Source organism: Dipodomys ordii, unplaced genomic scaffold, assembly GCF_000151885.1.
Source record: "Dipodomys ordii isolate 6190 unplaced genomic scaffold, Dord_2.0 Scaffold65, whole genome shotgun sequence".
Lineage (NCBI taxonomy): Eukaryota > Metazoa > Chordata > Mammalia > Rodentia > Heteromyidae > Dipodomys > Dipodomys ordii.
Window position 1 is genome coordinate 9,018,993 of NW_012267281.1, and position 20,990 is coordinate 9,039,982.

At 43.8% G+C, this 20,990-nt stretch overlaps 1 protein-coding gene across 1 annotated transcript in view; it reads left to right on the forward strand.

Moving 5' to 3' along the window:
- Positions 1 to 20,990, forward strand: part of Abcc4 (ATP-binding cassette, sub-family C (CFTR/MRP), member 4) — a 183,047-nt gene that overhangs the window by 48,629 nt on the left and 113,428 nt on the right. Inside the window, exons 8-18 of the mRNA XM_013023011.1 lie at positions 1,773 to 1,874; positions 4,888 to 4,977; positions 5,870 to 6,061; positions 6,919 to 7,013; positions 7,233 to 7,319; positions 13,302 to 13,398; positions 14,953 to 15,162; positions 17,217 to 17,357; positions 17,707 to 17,744; positions 18,143 to 18,228; positions 20,110 to 20,256. Coding sequence (XP_012878465.1) covers positions 1,773 to 1,874; positions 4,888 to 4,977; positions 5,870 to 6,061; positions 6,919 to 7,013; positions 7,233 to 7,319; positions 13,302 to 13,398; positions 14,953 to 15,162; positions 17,217 to 17,357; positions 17,707 to 17,744; positions 18,143 to 18,228; positions 20,110 to 20,256 — 1,285 coding nt within the window. The remainder of the gene's footprint in view (positions 1 to 1,772; positions 1,875 to 4,887; positions 4,978 to 5,869; positions 6,062 to 6,918; positions 7,014 to 7,232; positions 7,320 to 13,301; positions 13,399 to 14,952; positions 15,163 to 17,216; positions 17,358 to 17,706; positions 17,745 to 18,142; positions 18,229 to 20,109; positions 20,257 to 20,990) is intronic.

Genomic DNA, 20,990 nt, shown 5'->3' on the forward strand with positions numbered 1-20,990 from the left:
TCTTTAAGTCTTTCGCCCACTTATTTATTGGGCAGTTGTTTTTTTGAGGATTTGTTGTTGGGGGATTTCATGTTTTGAGTTCCAAGTATGTTTTAGATATGAGACTCTTGTCCGTTGTATGGCTAGTAAAGATCTTCTCCAGACTGGGTAATTTCTAAAGAGTAGATTTTCCCCCCTTCCCTGGTTCTGGAGGATGGCAAATTCAGGGTCAAGGTGCTGGCAGGTTTGGTGGTCTGCTGAGGGTTGCTTGCTGCTCTACCCTCTGGAAGGGAAAGGAGGAATACCGTGTTTTCATGGCGGAAGGTGGAAGAATAGTCCTCACGAAAACCTTTTATAAAAGAGCTTTAATCCCACTCATAATAGGGGAGCTCTTGTGGTTTAATCACCTCTTAAAAGACCCACCTCTGTGTGTGTGTGTGTGTGTGTGTGTGTGTGTGTATATATATATATATATATGAGAGAGTGCATGATGTTAGAGAGCAAACATAGGGCCTCACACATGCTGGATAAATGCTTTATTATTAAGTTATATCCACTTTCCAAAGACTTGCCTCTTAATACTTTATTGGCTGTTAAATGTCAACATCTGAATTTTAGAGGGGACACATTTCACATCACAGAGGGGAGGACTCAGTCCACCCCATTTCAAGTTCTAGGTTAGTGTGATGCTCTGTAGAATTAGGAACCCGTATTTCTCCTTGCTCCACTGTGCATGTCCTTCCCCTAGAGGGCAGTCTTTGAGGCCATGGGCGGGGTGGAAGAAGCTCATTTCCTTAGGCCCTAGCTTGAGTCACTGACCATACATTGACCGGGGAGGCTACCCAAGAGTGGTCCTCATTCTGGACCATTCAAAAACAAGGGGAGACAGATGGGAACGTTCTTGATCGTCTACTTTCTGTGTCACTGTTGCTTTACAAATGGTCTGGTGTCTGAGGAACAGGAAGGTGTTTTTCTATTATCATCATTATGTTAGATTGTAATGATCAGAAAGAATTTGTTTTAGTCAATTAAATCATGTTGCCTGGCTACTAACTAGGGCAGAAAATAGGTAGTAGAAGATGAAGTCATTCCTGCTGTCAAAGAGGAGGAGACTTACTATGGAAAAAGGCAAGTGATTGCAAAAGAGGTATCTAAAATATGTTTCTTTTAGGAGCTAGAAACTTAACTAGATAAGGGTGTGTTACTTAGATTTGATCATGTAAGTGGTAGTGACAAATTAGGATATGTCAATGTGACATGTGTGAGAGAGGGAAAGGCAGTAAGTCTAACTGCCTAGGTATCCAGACAGACTGACAAGAGTCCATCCTTCTTTCTCTGCCAAGTGTCTTATGTCTCAAGCCTGAACTTCTGGCCTGACTCCATTGCTGAAGAGTGAGGAATGACCCTCTACTCTGCTTCTGGCCTCTGGCATGATCCAGTATATATTTACAAATCACTCCCAGCCCCCAAGCTTATTGTTAGAAACACAAACCAAATCATTAAAAATGTTCATTTCTGCCTGTGCTCAGCAGTTCTCCTAAGGCGAGGATATCTATCTCCTCCCCTACCCCTCCAGGGTCCCCCTCTCCCCTTTCTCTCCCTCTTCCTCTCTCTCAGTCTCTCTCTTCTCCACTTCCAGTTAATAGAGAGCATGTTTGGATGGGAGTTGGTATTTTTATACCATTATTTAAATGATCAGTAAATCTGTTAGACATAGAGATGTATTACTGAGTTTTGTTTGTGCTTTTGTTTCTGCAGTTTATATAATTTCTGTTTTTCTCCCCCTGCCCCAGAACTTTCTATTACTTGATGAGATCTCACAGCGCAAAACCCTGCCACCGCCAGACTGTAAAGCCCTCGTGCATGTGCAGGATTTCACTGCCTTCTGGGACAAGGTAACAGATTCTCCATGATAAGGTTGTTACTCCCAAGAGATACTGGGTGACATTGATGGAACAGAATTTTGAAATGTTACACATTGACTAAAAGGTGACTGGCTCATGTGATGAAAACACACCGTATAAACGTTCTCCAAGTCATGAGTAAGGCTTGCAGTCAGTAGAAAGTTAAGGATAAGCCAGGTGCTGGTGGGCTCACTTCTGCGATCCTAGCTACGCAAGAGGCTGGGAGGTGAGGATCGTGGTTCGAAACCAGCCTAGGTAGAAAAGTCCATGAGACTGTTACTTCTTATCTCTGTGATACAGTGACAGTCTTGAGCAAAAAAGCCAAGGGACAGCATCAAGGCCCCAGGTTCAAGCACCACTACTGGTATTTACACAGACAGCTACCCCCCACTGAAATGCCCCCCCAAGCTCCTGGAGCCATCAAATGCTGCCCCCTTGTGGTTACAGTGAAGCAAGGCCTGGGGCCTGATCTTCCTGCAGGGGTTTAAACTATTTTATACAGGCCTCTCTTATTTTAGAGGCTTCTGCTTTTCAGGGTGCCAGGCTCTGTGGTGAAGGATCCTTTTCTAGAGTTCAAGAAGCTGTGTTTCTTTTGATACACCCTTGATCATTTTTCCCTCCTGTGGCAGAAGAGAAAATCCCAAAAGTGTTCCTTCATTTCACCTCAGCTTCCCTCTGAAAGCCCCCGTGTCTGACTCCTCCCCTCAACCTTAGAACTCAAACCCAGGACCACCTGACATGATCTTACCTTTTGACAAGCACAGGGCAAGGGCTTGGGACTCATAAGTTTGCTGGATTCTCAGGTATTTGGTTCAGAGTCAAGCCTTTGAGATCCGTCCTGTGGAGCATATGGATGAAGAGTCTAGCTGTGGAACCCCCGCAGGTTCTCAAACATCATCCATTTGACCTCACTGTCAGTTTTCTTCTATTGTTTCTTAGGTTTATTGATTTTGTTCTAGGACTAGGGCTTGAACTCTGGGCCTGGGCACTGTTCCCGAGCTCTTCAGCTCAAGGCAAAAGGTCTGCCAGTTGAGCCACAGTGCAATTTCCTGTTTTTTTGTTTTTTGTTTTTTTTTGGTTGGTTAATTGGAGATAAGAGTCTCATGGACTTTCCTGCCTGGGCTGGCTTTGAACTGTTATATCTCAGCTTCCTGAGTAGCTAGGATTATAGGTATGAGCCACCAGCGCCCAGCTGCTACTTCTAGCTCTTTGAACATTGGAGATAAAAGAGGCTTATAGGCTTTTATACCTAGACTGGCTTTGAGCCACAATTGTCAAGTCTCAGTCTCCTAACTAGCTAAGATTACAGGTGTAAAGCCTGGCTTTAGATTTATTCTAATAGTGTTGACATCTGGATTTGAAGGAAAGTTTTTATGCTTGGTGATTACTACTACTGAGGTTCTCCACTCAATTTAAACCAATTCTTATTTGTACCATCTTACTTTTACTATTATTGAATGGGTAAGGAAAACATTGTTTAGGCTTATGGTGCAAATCCTCCCCCTTGTTTCCCAATGCATTATTTCCTTGGCGGTTGTAGGGCTCGAACTCATGGCCTGGGTGTTGTCCTAAAGTGTTTTTGGTCAAGGCTGGTGCTCTATCACTTTGAGCCACTGATGGTTAATTTGGAAATAAGAATCTCATGTACTTTCTTGCCGGGGATGACTTTGAACTGCTATCCTCAGATCTCAGCCTCTTGAGTAGCTAGGATTACGTAGTCATGAACCGCCTATACTGGCTTATCAGTGCATATTTTAATCCTCTCAGTTGTTTTGTAATATTGGGAAGTTCTGTTTAGAAGGTATGAATTTGATTTGGCCTCTTAAGGAAGAAGTTGATCCGAGACACTACAAAACAATTTTTTCCCCTAAAACCATTAAATATTACCCAGGATTTTCTCAAAATTTCATACAGGTTGAGTGTGCCTTTATCCTTGTGTGTACCTTCATGGTTGAGACCAAGAACATTACAAATTTCTGATAGCTTTTGGATTTTGGAACATAATGAAGAATTTTGGATAGGGGACCCCAATGGGGAGTGGTACCCCAAAACATGAACTTCAGCTACATGTTTTTCATATGCACATAGTGTGAAGGTGATTTTGCACAGCAACCTTAGCTGTTGAATGGGATGTCCAGAAATTTCAGGTTTGGGAGAAGTTCATATTTGAGGGTTTTAGATAAGGGCTGCTCAGCCTATACTATGTAAAGTCATAGTCTTCCTGGTTTTCACTCTCTTCATCTTAGGGTGGATAGCTGGTTAGTTTTGTAGTTTGAATAGTAAATGAATGTTGGACTGATACTGTAGCACATACCTCTATGGACTTCATAGTAATAGTGTTCTGTGTCTACTGTTGTTGGCCAGGATGATAGGTAAGGTGTACTTCATGTAAAGAACTGGGACATGATTTGCATTGTGAAGTTAGTTGCACTGTGGGCCATCATTTGTATGAATCATTTATATTTATATTTACATTTATAACAGAAAGCATCTTCTTGCTCATAGAGCATTGCTGAGATTTATTCTCTATCAAATAAAGATTTGTAAAGATTTCACATTGTTTTAGTAGTCAGGGTCCAGTGTGCCACAAGCCTCTGCTGCCACCTTGTGGAGAGTACAGAGATAGAAACGAGGGATCATAGTAAGACACACTGCAGGTGCTGAATATTCTATTTAGAAGTTTGAGTCAGGAAGTTTGAATGAACCAAGAAACGCCTGTGTGTGCTACTGAAAAGCTGTGGATGTTGGTGGCTGCTTTCATAGGAAACCCAGTACAAGGAAATAATAGCCTTCCTAATCTACCAAAGCTGTCCAATTGCTACAGACCCCCAAGACATATCACTGGGTGATTGAAACGCAGTATACACTATGTAAAAAGGAGGAGAAGGAAAAAAAGATGTGGGCTGTGTTCTTGTATTGATGATCATTGTTGTGTTTTCTCCACTCTTTGAAATGTTTTGTCTTACTTTACTAAAATTAAAATGGGCTCTTTTTTTTTTTGTAGACATTAGATACACCAACCCTCCAAGGCCTGTCCTTTACTGTCAGACCTGGTGAATTGTTAGCTGTGATCGGCCCCGTGGGAGCAGGCAAGGTAGGCTTGTCATGCTTTCTGGTAGCTTGTTGTAACAGCGTAGGATGTCTTACCTTCTCGCAGGAGAATGCAGGTGGCATGATTTTGAGCCCTCTGATTTGGTGGGATTACAGGTGTGAGCCACTGGCACCCTGCACATATCTTCTGATGAAGATACGCAGAAAAGCCGAACCCTAATATCTCACCAGAAGCTTCCAGGCAGATAGGCAGATAGGCAAAGGAGTTCAGGGCTCCAAGCACTCAGAGTAGCAGGCAGAGAGACTCATGACATCTGTGTGAGGTAAAAGACTTGAAGGAGCCATGTATGGACACTTAGTGCCACACCTTCTTAAACAGCAAAGAATAGGAATCTAAATGTAGGGGGTGTAGATGGCAGGGTGAATCCTTGCTTCCAGGATGGATTTTTGCTCTCCAGAGTTCTAATTTTAATAAACTTTTCCCCATGCATAATAACGATGGGTATATTACTTATTCAGAGCTTTTCTGGACCAAGTCCTTGCTAAACTGAAGGGTAACTGGCTGTGGCAGTGGCTTCCTTCAGCATCAGTTCTGTGTGGGCTGCAGTCATCATCACCCATAGCATTTCATACAGCTTTCCTAATCACAGGTAACAGCTCTACCGAGTATTCCATCTGGGAGAAACTTGCTTAGGGGGACTAGAGGTGTATTTTGTTAATACTCTTTTACAAAACATCGGTTTACACCACCCCATAATGATCTGCTCAATGTTCTTATTTCAATCTACTTGAAATGAGAGGCTGGTCTTAGCTGACTCCCCAGGCTGGGCCTGCGGTACAGCATTTTCCCTGTGCGCACTCTCCCGTGGGCCGCCCTCCTTCCCTTCTCCCCGCCCCTGTGCTGACCGTAGGCATTTGTTTGTGACATGTTTCAGTCTTCGCTCTTGAGTGCCGTGCTGGGGGAGCTGCCTGCGAGTCAGGGGCTGGTCAGCGTGCACGGAAGAATTGCCTACGTCTCCCAGCAGCCCTGGGTGTTCTCAGGGACTGTGAGGAGTAATATTTTGTTTGGGAAGAAATATGAGAAGGAGCGCTATGAGAAAGTACTAAAGGCTTGCGCTTTGAAAAAGGTGAGTGACAACGGTTACGTTTCTTATGCTCAGCTTCTGGTCGTAGTATTGCCTGAACGACAAGATTTCCATAGAGGCACAGGAGGCTCACACCTATAATCCTGGCTGCTCCAGAGGCTGCAATCTGATGATTGAGGAGGTTTGAAGGCAGCCTGGGGTAGAAAAGTCTGAAAGATTCCCATCTCCCAAAATAATCAGCAAAAAAGGCTGGAGGCATGGCCAAACGGTAGAGCACCAGCGTGACCAAGGAAACTCTAGTACTGTACCAATAAAGTAGCAAAAAGAATTCGTTCTGAGAAATTTTATAATTGTTATTTAATACTTCAGGCTAGTCTTCTGTGAAAACACACACACACACACACACACACACACATACACACACGCTGCTGTTTTACTCCTATGGTAACTGAACAAATGCTGATGAGCACTGGGTCACCTTTCTGAGTCATAACAGCTGATCAGTCTTTTAGGCACTAGCTGTCTCTCTGGGGTAAGGACATCCAACTGTTCCTTTCTATTCTGTGTTTGCCTGTGTAGCTCTGGAGATTGGTCTCAGTTGCTTCTTTCATGGCTACAGTCCCTGTAGCCAGGACAATCTTCTGGCTCATAGTTGACATTCAGCAAATAGCCATTAAAATAATTAAAATTCTGTGAGGGGGATAAAAAAACAAAACCAAGGTACAACATGAAAACACCTAGGGTGTTTTTGAAAGGTTGTAAGTGAGTCTCTCTGCAATGCTTTGTTGTTGATCAAGTTCTCGCAGGATGTCTGATGAAAGAAAGATCTTGTGAAGATTACGAGGAGACTTGAGCACTTTCCCATGGCCTTTTCTCTTCCTGCCTCTGTCCAAATGCAGGACTTACAGCTTTTGGAGGATGGAGACCTGACCGTCATTGGAGATCGAGGAGCCACACTGAGTGGAGGGCAGAAAGCGCGGGTGAACCTTGCGAGGTAATGGGCTTTCTGTGGCTGCTCCACGCGTGTCTCAGGGCAGGAAAGGGGGCAAAATCTCAGGGCCTGCTCGCTGCATTGAGGAGCCCTGGGAAGTTTGGGTGTGGGGCTATTCCATTGGCAACCCAATGAAAGTCCAGTTGGGGATGTTGGGAAGATCCCAGAAGAAGTGGGTAGCGGAGGGAATGCTTCCGTCTGAGTCCTCTCTCTGTTATCCAGAGCCGTCTATCAAGATGCAGACATCTACCTGCTGGACGACCCGCTCAGTGCTGTGGATGCAGAAGTCGGCAAGCACCTGTTCCAGCTGTGAGTTTGTCTCCCTTTCTGGTTGGCTCAGATTTAGCTCCTGCTACTTTGTGGCCTTCTTCCCTTCCTCGCTCTGGCTCCTCAGAGCCCATTCATTTGTAGGCAAGAATTTTGCAGAGAAAAGTATTGATGTGAACATGAGGTCACTATCAGAAAGTCAGGAAGCAAGTAGCGCTCTCCTGTCTGGGAATTACGTTTTGTCTGACACCCCTGCTACATGTGGAGAATAACTAAGAAACGGTCAGGGATCTAGATCCGAGGAAGAAAAGCCACGATGTTCATTTACTCAGCAGCCTGGCGCTGGCTGACACTTCTTTTGCTTATTTATTTGCTTGCTTATTTGTTTGTTTCTTGTGCCAGTTAGTAGGGCTCCAACTCAGGGCCTTAGACTGTTATTTAGCTTTTTCACTCAAGGCTGGCCATACCTCCATGTCTGGCTTTTTTTGCTGGTTAACTGGAGATAAGAGTCTTATGGACTTTGCTGCCCAGGCTGGCTTTCAACCACAATGCTCAGATCTCAGCCTCCTGAGTAGCTAGGATTATGGGCATGAGCCACCAGTGCCTAGTTATGGATTGTCACTTTGTTGATACTCTGTCATTTGTTTATGGGCTGTAAGCTGTTTGATTTTTAAACAGTCCTGATTAATTAGAGCCTCTGTGGAAAGGCCTGGTATTGGTCTGTAGCTTTGGAAATACTTAGTGAATTCTAGAATTTAAGGATAATTTGTGTTATATGGTTTCAAGAGTTGAGCCCTGGGAACTTGGTGTAAGCTATATATACCACTCACTATGTTTATATCCAGGAACCAGCAAAGGGCATGGTGGGCAGGGGCCTTGCAGACAGGAAGTAGGCAGGCTGTTGTCTAGCAGTGAAGTGGGTGATACAGTACGCAAAAACATTTAGAAATGCGAACTGTAAAGTTCTGTGGTATTTGCCTCAGGCTGCCAAGACAAAATTCTACCTACAGAGTTTTCTCTCCTGGTTGGATGGCTGGAAATCTGAGATGAAGTATGTGGTGCCTCTGGTTGGCTTGTGACAGTGACCTGGCCGTGTCCTGTCATCTTTCCTCCTGAAGTGTCTAGGTCTTCTTAGAGGGACACTGAGTCAGGTTGATGAAGGCTACCTTACAGGCTGCCCCCTTCCTCTTCCTCCTCCTCTTCTTGTTCTTTCTTCTCTTCCTCCTCCACATCCTCCTCCTCTTACTTCTCCTCCTCCTCCTCCTCCTCCTCCTTGTCTTCACCCTTTCCTCACCTTGAACTCAGGGCCTGGCCGCTTAGCTTTTTCAGCACTCTACCACTTGAGCTACAGTTCCACTTCTGGCATTTTTGCTGGTTAATTGGAGATAAGTCTCATAAACTTTTCTGCCCTGGCTGGCTTTGAACCATGATCCTCCGATCTCAGCCTCTTGAGTAGGTAGGATTACAGGTGTGAGCCATCAGCCCCTCTTTAATTAATCACCTGTCTAAATATTCTGTTGTTCACTTAAAGGATGCAGTCATTGGGCTTTAGCATAACACTTTGGGGTGGAAGAGGGTGTGTGTGTGTGACTCATAACAGGTCCTAAATAGCAAAGTAAAGGCAGATTGTAGCAATGTGACAATCTCCCATCTCCAGGCTCCATTCTAGGATTGGAACATGAGGTTATCCACTGAGCAGGGCATTCTGGGAGGGTGTGGGGGGAAGAATGTACCTAGTATTGGGGTGATGGAACAAATTCTGGAAAGTAGATAGTAGTGATTGTTGCATGACATGCGTATGCTTCCTGCCATTGAATTCTGCAGTGGAATCAGATTGAAATGGCAAATTTCAACCTGTGTCTGTCACAGTAAAAAATAAGAAGTGCGTTGTGGCATTGAGTGTTTGAGAAGGCAGAGAGCAGAAAACGGAAGTAGCTGGCACTTTGCCTTTGGCTCAGCTCTCTGCTTTGACCCTCCTTTCCCACCCACTCCCATAGTAACGTGGTGGATTTTCCTATGGGCAGAGATGGCACTTTGTTGCCTATGTGAGCCTGGTGGGTCCAGTCCCAAGTTTTCCATCTCTGGAAGATCAACTCCTACTGGACCCCCAAGTAGAAGATGGAGAAAGGCATTCTAGTTTGCTGAGTATGAGTATGCATAGCACTGGCTTCCCCCTACCCCAAGTATCTCTTTGAACACAGAAGTGTTTATAAAGTCTTCTCTCACCTTTAAGGTTTAATGACTTTGGATATACACTCGATAGAAGCTAACTTGTTAAAAATGTTGTTTGCTAATCAGAACTACATTCTTGGTGGGGGGGGCGGGGGTCTTAGAGCAGGGAGCTGGAATGCAATTTAGGAAATCACTCAGCAGCAACTGGAGAATGTTCTCAACGAGTTAGAAAATTGGATTGAACAATCTGCACTGAAAGATGGCGGTTGTGTTGAAAAAATGTGAAGTGTTTTGTATTAAAAGTGAATGAATTAACACTACTGTTTGCCATTAACAGTTGTATTTCGGTCATGAATATACATCCAGTGGTTATTAGACTTTTCGGGTTTTACAACTATTATGTCATGAACATGAAGTAGTCTCTCTTATACACGGAAGCCTCGGGCTGTAGATGAATAGATGTCAGTCTGATCTCTTGTTCCTTGTGGAGCTTGACTTAGCCCTGAATTCTCAGTACCCTGCCTTCCTCCACAATCAGCACTTTGGAGTTGGACTAATTAGAGCACCCACACTGGTACCAGTGTGGTCCTTCTACACAACTATAGCAGAAGACCGCACTGGGTAGCTTATCAACAGCAGAGATGCTTTTGTCACAGTAGTAGAGATTGAGAAGTTTAAGGTCAAGGTTCTAGCAGATTTGGTACCTGCTTCATAAATCTCCATCCTTGCCTTTACAGGGTAGAAGGGTAGTCTTCTTTAAAAAATTTTTTTTTGTGTGTGTGATTGTTAAGGTGCTATACAGAGGAGTTATCATTTCACAAGTCAAGTATTGGGTACATTTCTTCCTTTGGACGTTACCCCTTCTTTGCTTTCTTCCATTTTCTCCCTTCTGTCACTGCTCATGAGTTACCTGTTCATTTTCAAGACAGTATATACTGAATATCATGATTGCATCTGTTCATCCTCCATCCCTGTTTCTGCACTCCCTATTTGCCCCCCCGTCAAAACTCCAAAAGCAAAAAACACCCCCAATACTGCCACTACCACCAACAGCAAAAAACACCAGGTTTCTATTTCCTAGAATTTGTTTTGATAAAAAGTATTGTAAATATTCAGAGCAGTTACACCTTCGAGTTCCTCCCATGAGGGTCTCCTCCTTTGGTCTTGAGTATGTGAGTGTGGATACCTAGAGTCCTGTATAGGTTACCAGGTCCAGTCATGAGAGAAAATGTGCCATCTGTCTCTCTGTGCTTGGCTTACCTCACTTCACATGATTTGCTCTAGATCCATCTATTTCCCTGCAAATGGCGTAATCTTATTCCTTCTAATGGAGGAGTACAGTTCCGTTATGTATATGTACCGCATTGTATTCCTGTGCTCATCTGTTGTAGGACATCTGCACTGTTTCCATAGCTTTGGCTATTGTGACCCATCTCAAGCCTCTTTCTACAAGGACACTGATTCTAGTCACAAAGGCAGCTTTTCATGAAAGGGCCCCTTCACCTGAGACATGTCCTTGTGTGAGAATCTGGAGAGGAATGAAATCATTCTGACCACAGCAGAAGTTCACGTCTCTATTTTCCTTCACAGACTTCCCTTGACTTCAGGATGTGGTTTAAAGTCCACGCCTGGCCATCAAGGGTTCTTTGCAATCGGCAGACTGTGCACCTTTCCATTTCTTCCCACACCAACTAGTACTCCAACCATGGCAGCTTACGACATCCCCTCCATCCAGTGCACCCCGTGTCATGACTGCCTGTCTCAGTGTTTCTTCTGTTGAAGGCAGAGCTGGCCCACCATGTGTCAGATCTAGGAGAAAGGAAGGGTGCAAGCCTCCTGCCTGCCTCTCCCTCTGCTCAGGCAGGGAACACCATGGTCTTCTGAGGGTTTGGGTGACCTCCATGTCTTGTGTTCCACTACATGGGGCTTTGAGTGTCTGAAGGAGTTCCAGGGCCATTGCTCTTGCTGTACCCTCAGCTCCCTCAGGTAGACTTGGGGCTCCTTTGTCACCTCTTTGCAGAAAGGCCTTCTACTCCTCTTCCCTCCACAGTAGCAGATCACACCTTGGTTTGCCCTCAGAGCTCATGCTTATGATCTGATGCTGTATTTTCAGTATTCGTGGCAGTGTTGCTCCTCTTGCTGATCCCGTTGTCTGTTTGTTCAGCCACAGGTTGCATCCTCAGCTGTTGGGGTACTTGCTCAGGGAATGTGTGACAACCAAATGAGTCCCGGTAGGGGCCAACTTTCCTATGTATTCACCTCCAGCATGGTGTATTTGACTCTTCGTAACTGTTGTATAGGATCAGAATTCAGTGGCTCATTGGTAAACAAGTTTTTTTGTTGTTGTTGTTTTTGGGTCCAGTCGTGGGGCCTGAACTCTGGGCCTGGGCGCTGTCCCTCAGCTCTTCAGCTCAAGGCTAGCGCTCTACCACTGGAGCCACAGCGCCACTTCCGGCTTTTTTTCTTTTTGCTTATGTGGTGCTGAGGAATCGAACCCAGGGCCTCAGGCATGCAAGACAAGCACTCTACCACTGAGCCACCTTCCCAGCCCCCGGTAAACTAGTTTTTATGGCATGAAGGTATGCATCTGTAGTTCCAGCTACTTGGTACACTGAGGCAGGAGGATCCCTTAAACCCAGTATTTTGGGGCCGGCATGGGCAACAAAGCAAGAACATGTCTCTTTAAGACTTTTTGTTTCTAATTTCGTTGGGCATTTTGAATCTCAAGCATTTGGGAACTATTTTCCTGCACATTTTGGGGAAAATAGCCAGTTTAGGAAAAAAATTAAAGCTACCAATGACAATAAGATAATTATTTCTATAATCTTGTCCATGCTGGGAGATGTTGGGAAGAAAACATTGTGAAACCTTTGACTTGGGCCTTCTGGAACATAACAGCCCATCAGATTCAATTGTTAACTTTTCCCTTCAGACATTTGTAAGTCAATGACAGTTAATTTTGAATTAAGGAGAAACCGTTCTGTTAACAGTGTGAGTGTGGCTCGGTGGCTTCTGACTGTAATCCCAGCTACTCTGAGAGTGGAGATCTGGAGGACCATGCTCTGTGGCCCATCTGGACACAGAAACAAGCAGGGGTGGTCACAGCTAGTCCCAACTACCTGGCAGGCTTAGGTAGGAGGATCTTGGCTCTGAGGTGGGCTTGAGCAGCAAATAAGACCCTGTTAATAATGCAGGAAACCAAAAGAACTGGCATGGTTCAAATGGTAGAACACCTGCTTAGCAAGTGTAAGGTCCTGGGTTCAAACCCTAGTACCACCAAAGCCAGAAAGCGTGGTGTTGTACTTGCAGAGGGGTTTAAGTAGGTTGAGAAACATTGGTGTGAAGTAAGCCAAACCAAGATATGCCAGAAGGAAAACGGTAAAAGCCCTCTGGCATCATGTTTTTATATCTAGAATCTCGAGTCTTGGATTCTGATCGTAATCACCTAGGATATGATTATCAGGGGAAAAAATGTCGATCTGTCACTCTCATTGCTACAAGGCAATGAGGTCATATTTTATATAAGTCATGTTTTGGAATCTTCAGTATTGCTCAATTGCTTTTATCATGAAATATCAGAATAATTGCTAAATGGAATTTTAGGGAAATGTCAGCAGTCACTGTCTCCTTTGCCAGACTGAGACTCCAGATTGTTTGCTAGTAAGCTTGAATCCCTGTTGGTATCACTGATTTATATTTGTATTTTCAGTTAACTTGCATTTACATCTGTATTTGAATGACATATCATTGACAGCTGTGCTCTTTGTCTCGTTATGGCTTGAACTGTTATTTCCTATCTGGACCACCCTTACTGACGCATATTTTTTCACCCTGTGCCTTCTACATTTCCAGGTGCATTTGTCAGACATTGCATGAGAAGGTCACAATTTTAGTGACACATCAGTTGCAGTACCTCAGGGCTGCCAGCCAGATTCTGATATTGAAGGATGTAAGTAGTTTCTAGACGTTCCCTAAGTTTGCTGGCACTCCATGGTGCCCTCTCTGGCAGGTTCCCCTGCCTGGAAAACTCCCTCAGTTGCATGTCCCTTCCTTAGAGCTGAGATTCATGTCTTTGAGGATGCTTTCAGAGGATCTGTAGCATTGCCACTGTTTCATTCCCTGCTGTAATTATTCTAAACTGTACGCAATTGCTGCTTCACATTACACCATTACAACTGTCCTGGTGAACTTGTTCATGATGAGGGTGCCATCTTCCTTAGCCATTTTTGTTTCCTTTGTTCCATGCTTTATGGCAAAGTAGATCATTTGGAAATGACAGTAAGGCATGTTTGAATCCATTTGAATGTTATCTCCAGCTTGTCTAAAAAAACAAAACACAACAGCTTCTGTTAATAGCAGAAACACAGTGGGTTGCTGAGTGTGCCCCGCTCAGAACCCCGCTTCCCTGGCATTTCCAGTCATGAGCGTCCCTCCTTCCCTCTCCTACTTCCCCTCCCGCCTCCCAGGGACCTTGTCGAGGCAAGCTGCTGACCTTGTGGGGCTTCCATTCTTTTTTTTTTTTTTTTCTGTCAGTAGTGGGGCTTGAACTCTGGGCCTGGGCGCTGTCTCGTAGCTCTTCAGCTTAAGGCTAGTGCTCTACCACTGAGCCATAGTGCCACTTGCAGTTTTCTGGTGGTTTATTGGAGATACGAGTCTCACAGACTTTCTTGCCTAGGCTGTCTTTGAACCATGATCCTCAGATCATGAGTAGCTAGGATTATAGGCCTGAGCCACCGCCGCCTTGCTGGGGCTTCCATTCTTGACAAAGGAGACACAGAGGCAGGGCAGCTTCCTGGGGACCAAGTAGTAGTGATGTGAAGGTGCCAGCCATGCCATCCCCCGAGGAAAGGAGCATCTGAAGTAGGTGTGGGGTGGGGGCGGTGACATGGTCCTGACATGATTTTGAAGAAGCTGGTAGGGAGACCCCGGGCTAGGGCTGAGTGAGTCTGGGAAGGTGGGTACAAGGTTGGCACTCTCCCACTTGAGCCAACAGCTCTACTTAGGGCCTTTTGCTGGATAATTAGAGATGAGCATCTCATACTTCTCCTGTCCCAGGCTGGCTTCAAACCATGATCCTCAGATTTCAGTTTCTTTAGTTTAGTAGCTGGGATTACAGGCGCGAGCCACCAGGGCCCAGCATGCTCTCATGTTAGCATGACTACATCTGTAAATATCCTATTTTCCAAATGTAATCACATACACAGGATTGAGGGACATGAACAGATCTTTTATGCATTACCATTTAATCCATGAGAAACCTCCCATCTTGGATGTGAGGATAGTGAGAATTTCTCAAGAGTTTGGGTGCTTTGATCCATCCCTTTGTGCTTTGTCTCTCTGACTCTCCCTGGGTCAGATCCCTCATTGAAGGTCAGAAACAATCCCTTTGTACCTTCAAATGTTTGACTATGTCCTGTCAGTATTGTTATCACGGTGAATTATCTGAGACAGCTCACGTGTGAACTCACATGAATGTGTCCCTCTGAAAGTATTTGCATTTTAGGGTGAAATGGTGCAGAAAGGAACCTACACTGAGTTTCTGAAATCTGGAGTCGATTTTGGGTCCCTTTTAAAGAAGGAACAGGAGGAAGCGGAGCCGTCTCCAGCGCCTGGGACTCCCACGCTGAGGAATCGCACCTTCTCAGAGTCTTCCATTTGGTCTCAGCACTCTTCTAAACTTTCTTTGAAAGATGGCGTCCCAGAGGGCCAAGAAGTGAGTCCTCTCTGGTCACAACAGGCCTGGCTTTGTTGGCTCTTTGGGGTCTCACAAGTCATCAGCTGATTCTCCCCATGAGTCTTCATGTGCAGCTCCCAAGCCTTATGCAGTGGTATTGGTAGAATTGAAGCAGAAGGAAGGGGAGATAGCCTTTAGTAGCCTCTCTTTTGGTGGTGGGGTGGCTCATCTCCTGGAGTTCAGTAGTGGGCAGGTTGTTAGATGTTCTAAAGGCCTGTGTGGCTCAGGAGAATTTGAGCTGAAGTCTGGAACTTACTGTAGGTAAATCCTACTTGCTTTGGTGGTCCCAGGCTTTGCTTTTGCAACCAAAGGCTGAATTTGCTAACCTCCCCCTCTCCCCCTCCCAGCCAGAGAGCTGCTGTGACTTGCATGGAATCAACTACATCTCCTATTTAGTGGACTGGTCTACCACTGTATTCTTTTTGTCCAGGCAGAAGGAGCATGTACAAGGACCTAACTGACTTTCAAGTTAGTTCCTTTAGAGGAGATTCTTTAGAGTTACTTCTAGCCTGAGAGTCACACTGTGTGTGTTCACACGCGTGCGTGCGCGCGCGTGTGTGTGTGTGTGTGTAATTGAACCCAGGACCCTCAGCTCTCTACCACTAGAGCTATACCCCCCAATCATTTTGCTTTTTGTTTATTTTTTAGATAGATCTCATGCTTTTGCCCGGGCTGGTGTTATTATTATTATTTTTTTCCAGTGGTGGGGCTTGAACTCTGGGCCTAGGCACTGCCCTTGAGCTCTTCAGCTCCAGGCTAGCAGTCTACCACTTGAGCCACAGCTGGTTTTAAACTGATTTTCCTACCTCCACTTTTCACATGGTTGAGACTAAAAGGGTGAGCCATCACTCTTGTCTTCTTTTTTGGGAAGAAGTGTAGGCTGGCCTCAAATTGCAATCCTGGCTCTGCTTTCCAGATGTCTGGGATTATAGGTGTCCACTACCACACCTGGCTGCTACCACCTTTGAATGCCCTCTAACCTGCATAAAGCCAACCACATCTTCAGCCTATGTGAAATCTATCTCAGTTCTCTAAACAGAAATGTACTCTAACTTCCTTCAAAATAGTCATCTCTTGATAATTGGTTCTAGGCCCTCCATGGATATGCAAATCTGATGATGTTCCATTCAGCCATATAAAATGGCATAGCATTTGCATGTAACCTATATCTTTATTTATTGCTATGTATTTGAATACATCTTTAGACAACTTGAAATAACACTACAAGTGCCATATAAATAGTTGTTATAATGTATTGTTTAGGGGAGTAATGATAAGGAAAGACATCTCTATGTGTTTAATCAAGACTCACTATTTTTCTCCTGAAAATTTTTATTCTGTGGTTGCAGAATCCAAGATGCAGAGTCTGATCCTTGCCAGCCTTGCTGTCTAAACTCTCAGAAGCCAAATACAGGAGCCTGGTTGAATCTGATATAAAAATTAAAAAATAAAAATAGACCGAGGTGCTATGCTCTGCTTTGCTACCTAAACTCTTGTTACCCAGATGTAGTGTTCCAGCTGTTTTTGTATTTGGCTAACATTTTGAGCCTCTGTTCTACTTAACCAGTTTACTATAATTGTTATTATTATATTTATTTTTGCTTTGGTGTTGGGACTTAATCCAGGTCTTGCATATGCTCAGCATGTATTCTGCCTCCGAACCTCATCTCCAACCCTCCATTCTGGGGTATATCTAATCTAGAGTACCATACCCTTTTGTCAATTAATATTAATAAATTGAACTTGGCTGCACTAGGCATGTGCTGGAAGTCATGATGCCACATGTTAAGAAAGCTGCAATGTATAGAAGTTACTTCCGTTTCTCTGATAGTCTCTGAGCAGGGCATGTCTAGGTGCAGGGTGACGCAGTTAGGGTTTGACTGGACTTCTCCATGGAAGATGGGCCATTTTGGGCTCTTACCATTAGTGTATAATGGGTCTTCTTTCTCGTAGTTTTCCCAGCAGGGTGTATTATCAGCTTCTGAAACTCTTTTGTATATATTTTGTCTCTTTCTGCCTCCTGTCTCTTACAGATGGAGGATGTCCAGGTTGTGCAGTCTGAGGAGAGCCGTTCTGAAGGAAAAATTGGTTTTAAGGCCTACAAGAATTACTTCACAGCTGGCGCCCCCTGGCTGATGATCATTTTCCTTGTTCTGCTTAACATGGCAGCTCAGGTAGAAGATGACATTGCGTTTTCACCTTCTCCCCAGGAGTGCTGGAGTGTCCAGGTCACTTGGGACTTGGGTTGAGCTGGGGACATGCATCAGTGAGATGCATGTACATTACAAAGAGCTTCTGGAAAAGTAACAGATTTCTTAATGAAGATTTTAGGTTGTCAAGTGTATTTTCTTGACCCTCTCCTCTCTGTAAAGAGAGGCTTGGCACAGACAAGAGCCAGAAGGACCATGTGAATACTATAGAACCTTCTCCTTTTGACTGTATATTTTTAGTTACTTGGTTTGTTGGCTTGATAAATCATGCCAATGCTGGTTTTTTGTTTTGTTTTGTGTTTTCCTCTTCCAGGTTGCCTATGTCCTTCAGGACTGGTGGCTTTCCTACTGGTGAGTTGTTTCTGGTCTTCCCTGAAGTGCTATAAAAGCATTAAGAAGCCTCACTTGTTCAGAGTTGTGGGAGAGGAGAGTTTGTTGAGCCTCCTCTCCTAATCCTCACTGAGTTACCTGGAGAAAAACGGAAGTGCTTGCTGGTGGAGTGTGACCCATAATAGTCTCTGCCCACGTCTGTCTTCAGCCATGTATTGAATCCTGACTGAAAGTCGGGATTCAAGTTGAATTTTTATAAGGTGGCTGTACAAAAGACTGTGTGAACCAGAATAGGATATTTCTTCCAAACTTAGGTTCGTGTGTGTGTGTGTGTGTGTGTGTGTGTGTGTGTGTGTGTGTGTTCATCTCAGTTCTAACTATAGTTTAATATTATTTTTTCTCCCTTGTTACTTCCGTAGGGCAAATGAACTGAATGTCACTTTAAATGGGGAAGGAAATGTAACGAAGCAGCTAGATCTTAACTGGTACTTAGGAATGTATGCAGGTAAAGTTTAATCATTTGGTCTTTTATATGAGAGCTGGAGGTGCTTACAATGAGCCTGTGTGGGTGCCTTGGGCTTGGAGGAGTAATTCAGTAATGTCTTCACAGATTAGGAGTCTGAGTCGCATTTACTCTGTGAATTAATTAGAATAATTATTTTTTTTAAAATCGACTAGAAGAAAGAGGTTGAATGAAGACTCTTAATTTACTCTGTTACTGGATTTTGAAAGTTAAACTAGGATTGAGCGTTCAGGAAATCAGCCACTGGAAATATGTGGCTATTGTCTATTCTAATAGGTTGCTTTAGCTAAATCTCCTATCATTCTATGGACGGGCAGGGGATTAGAAACGGATCCCCACTCTGTGGTTCGGATTGTTCCAATTCTGTCTGAATAAACCTTGGCTTTTATTGAACTTGGATGAAATCCTCCAGCAAGCCCCTCCTCCCCCTTTCCCCAATAAAAGCATTATTCCATCCCAGATATGCAAAGCTCCCTTCACCACTGCTCATCCCCTGGGCTTCACTAATTACTGAAGAGGGAAGCTGAGCAGGGAGAAACCCAGCGTCTGGGAATTAGAACTCCTTCTCTCTTCCCTCCAGATCACAATGTTATCACATGCCCAACTGTGGGATGCATTTAACATTTGGCTTGCCCCACTAATAATACCACAGCATTCAGTTTTCCTAGCAGTGCTTGGAAATATATGTTGCAGTACATACTTTCTAATGGAAATCCTCATTTAAAATTTTAAGTATTTCCACAGGAAATGCTCATACAAGTTTTCCTCTGGGATACAGTGAGTTATCTTTGTGAGAATCCACTCACTAAAATTTCATGCTTGTTTTGTTGCCGTTTTGCAAAGAAATCCTAAATCCATTAGCTGTTTTCCATCCAAATCTAGGCACTAAGGGAAACCTAAAGGAGAAGGGGAAGGGGTTTTATTAAATATTCACGTAGGATGGGGCCAGACGAAGGAAAATGCCTGTTGGTGGTGTTGGGAATTAGCTTTCAGATTTTTAAGTAATACTGATGTTATTAGAAGGAGAACTACTTATTACAGAAATCTTCACTCTGTAGCATTGTGAACGAATAGATATTAGGAATGTAGAAGCTAGGAATGTAGCTCAGTGGTAGAGTGCTTAACTTGCATGCTTGAAGCTCTGAGTTTCAGCCCTAGACAAATATGAATGAACGAATGAATGAGTGAATGAAAAACAAACATCAGGAAAAGTTCTTTAAGGTTCTTTGGGTACTCATGCATGCCTTAATAAGATATGCAATTTAAGTTGTGTTTATTCAAAAACATTTTTGTGTTTTTATTAAGTTATCTGGTCAGAGATTAGTTGCTTATTTAGATTACTTATTGTATATTAATATATACTTGATACTTTCTTGCAATTCAAGTTTGTAAGAGTTTTTCCATTTGCAACCTAATGTGGTATTTTCAAATTCTTTGAAGTTCCTTGGGCATTTTCTACAAGGAAAAGGTAAATCATTTCTCCTGTCCTGTTAATCTCACACATTGGTATCAAGCATACCATGGTATCTGCCCATTGGCCATGTTGTAAATAGGAAGATTTGCAATGTAGAGGAGGGAAGGTCGGCTCTGATCAAACTTGTCATTGGATTTGGAGAACCTGGGATGAAATGACAGTTTACACTTCATTCTCTCCCACAGAGTTTCATTAAATGAGACAACAAAAATGAACTTTTAATTCTTTGACAGTGTTATGTTGCAAATACTTTTTGTTTTTTGGTAGAATCCTGATGCTTTATGGAATGAAATGAGCAATATCTTTATAAATCACTTGACCTGCTTGTAGCATTGTTAAGGACAAAGCAGAGATCCTGCTTTCTATTAAGTGCTATTTCTTTATTTTAGGTTTAACTGTAGCCACAGTCCTTTTCGGCATAGCCAGATCTCTGCTGGTCTTCTACGTCCTTGTTAATGCTTCACAAACTTTGCACAACAAAATGTTTGAGTCCATTCTGAAAGCCCCAGTGTTGTTCTTCGATAGAAATCCAGTCGGTAAGTCAGACACCATATTTCTCAGCAAATACTTCTCATGAACACATGGAGCATCTGAAGGATAGTTCAGTCTTTTAAAAGTAGAGGCGAGAGTTGGAGAAAACCACTGTGTGTTGATTCATTTTTACAGAAAGCTTCACTGATACCATTCTCCTCCCAGAGAAAATCCAAGTTATCAGAGCCTGCGATCATTTCAGTGTATATGTGTGTGGAAAAATAAACAGATGTTCGCATTGCGGCATGATTTGGGAAATCCTCCTGTTGTATGTGCCCTGTGCAAGTGTGTATTAATGCAGGCACACTGTGACATGGTGCTGGCTTTTTTTTTTTTTTTTGTCCAAATGGCGTGAGCTGGTGCCACCTCTGGGAAGGGTCTTTCTAGGAGAAATGCTCTCTGCAAAGGAGGCAGCAGTGTGTTTGCTTCTTTCCTTGGGATGCCTGACCCATTTCTAGAACTCTTGGGCTCTTGAACAGATCATCACCATGAGGCTGATGTGAAATGATAAAACCTAAGATGGTTAAATGTCAACATCCCATTCAGTAACTTTGTGTGTGTGTGTGTGTGTGCGTGCGCACATGCGCGTACACGCATGCACACGCCAGCCAGTACTGGGGCTTGAACTCAAGGACTTCCGTTCTTTTTTTCAGTTTATCGTCTTTAAGTAGTTGTACAAAGAAAGTGCCATATAACAAAGTAGTTTATGAATATAGTGCATTTTAATCAGTGTCACCCT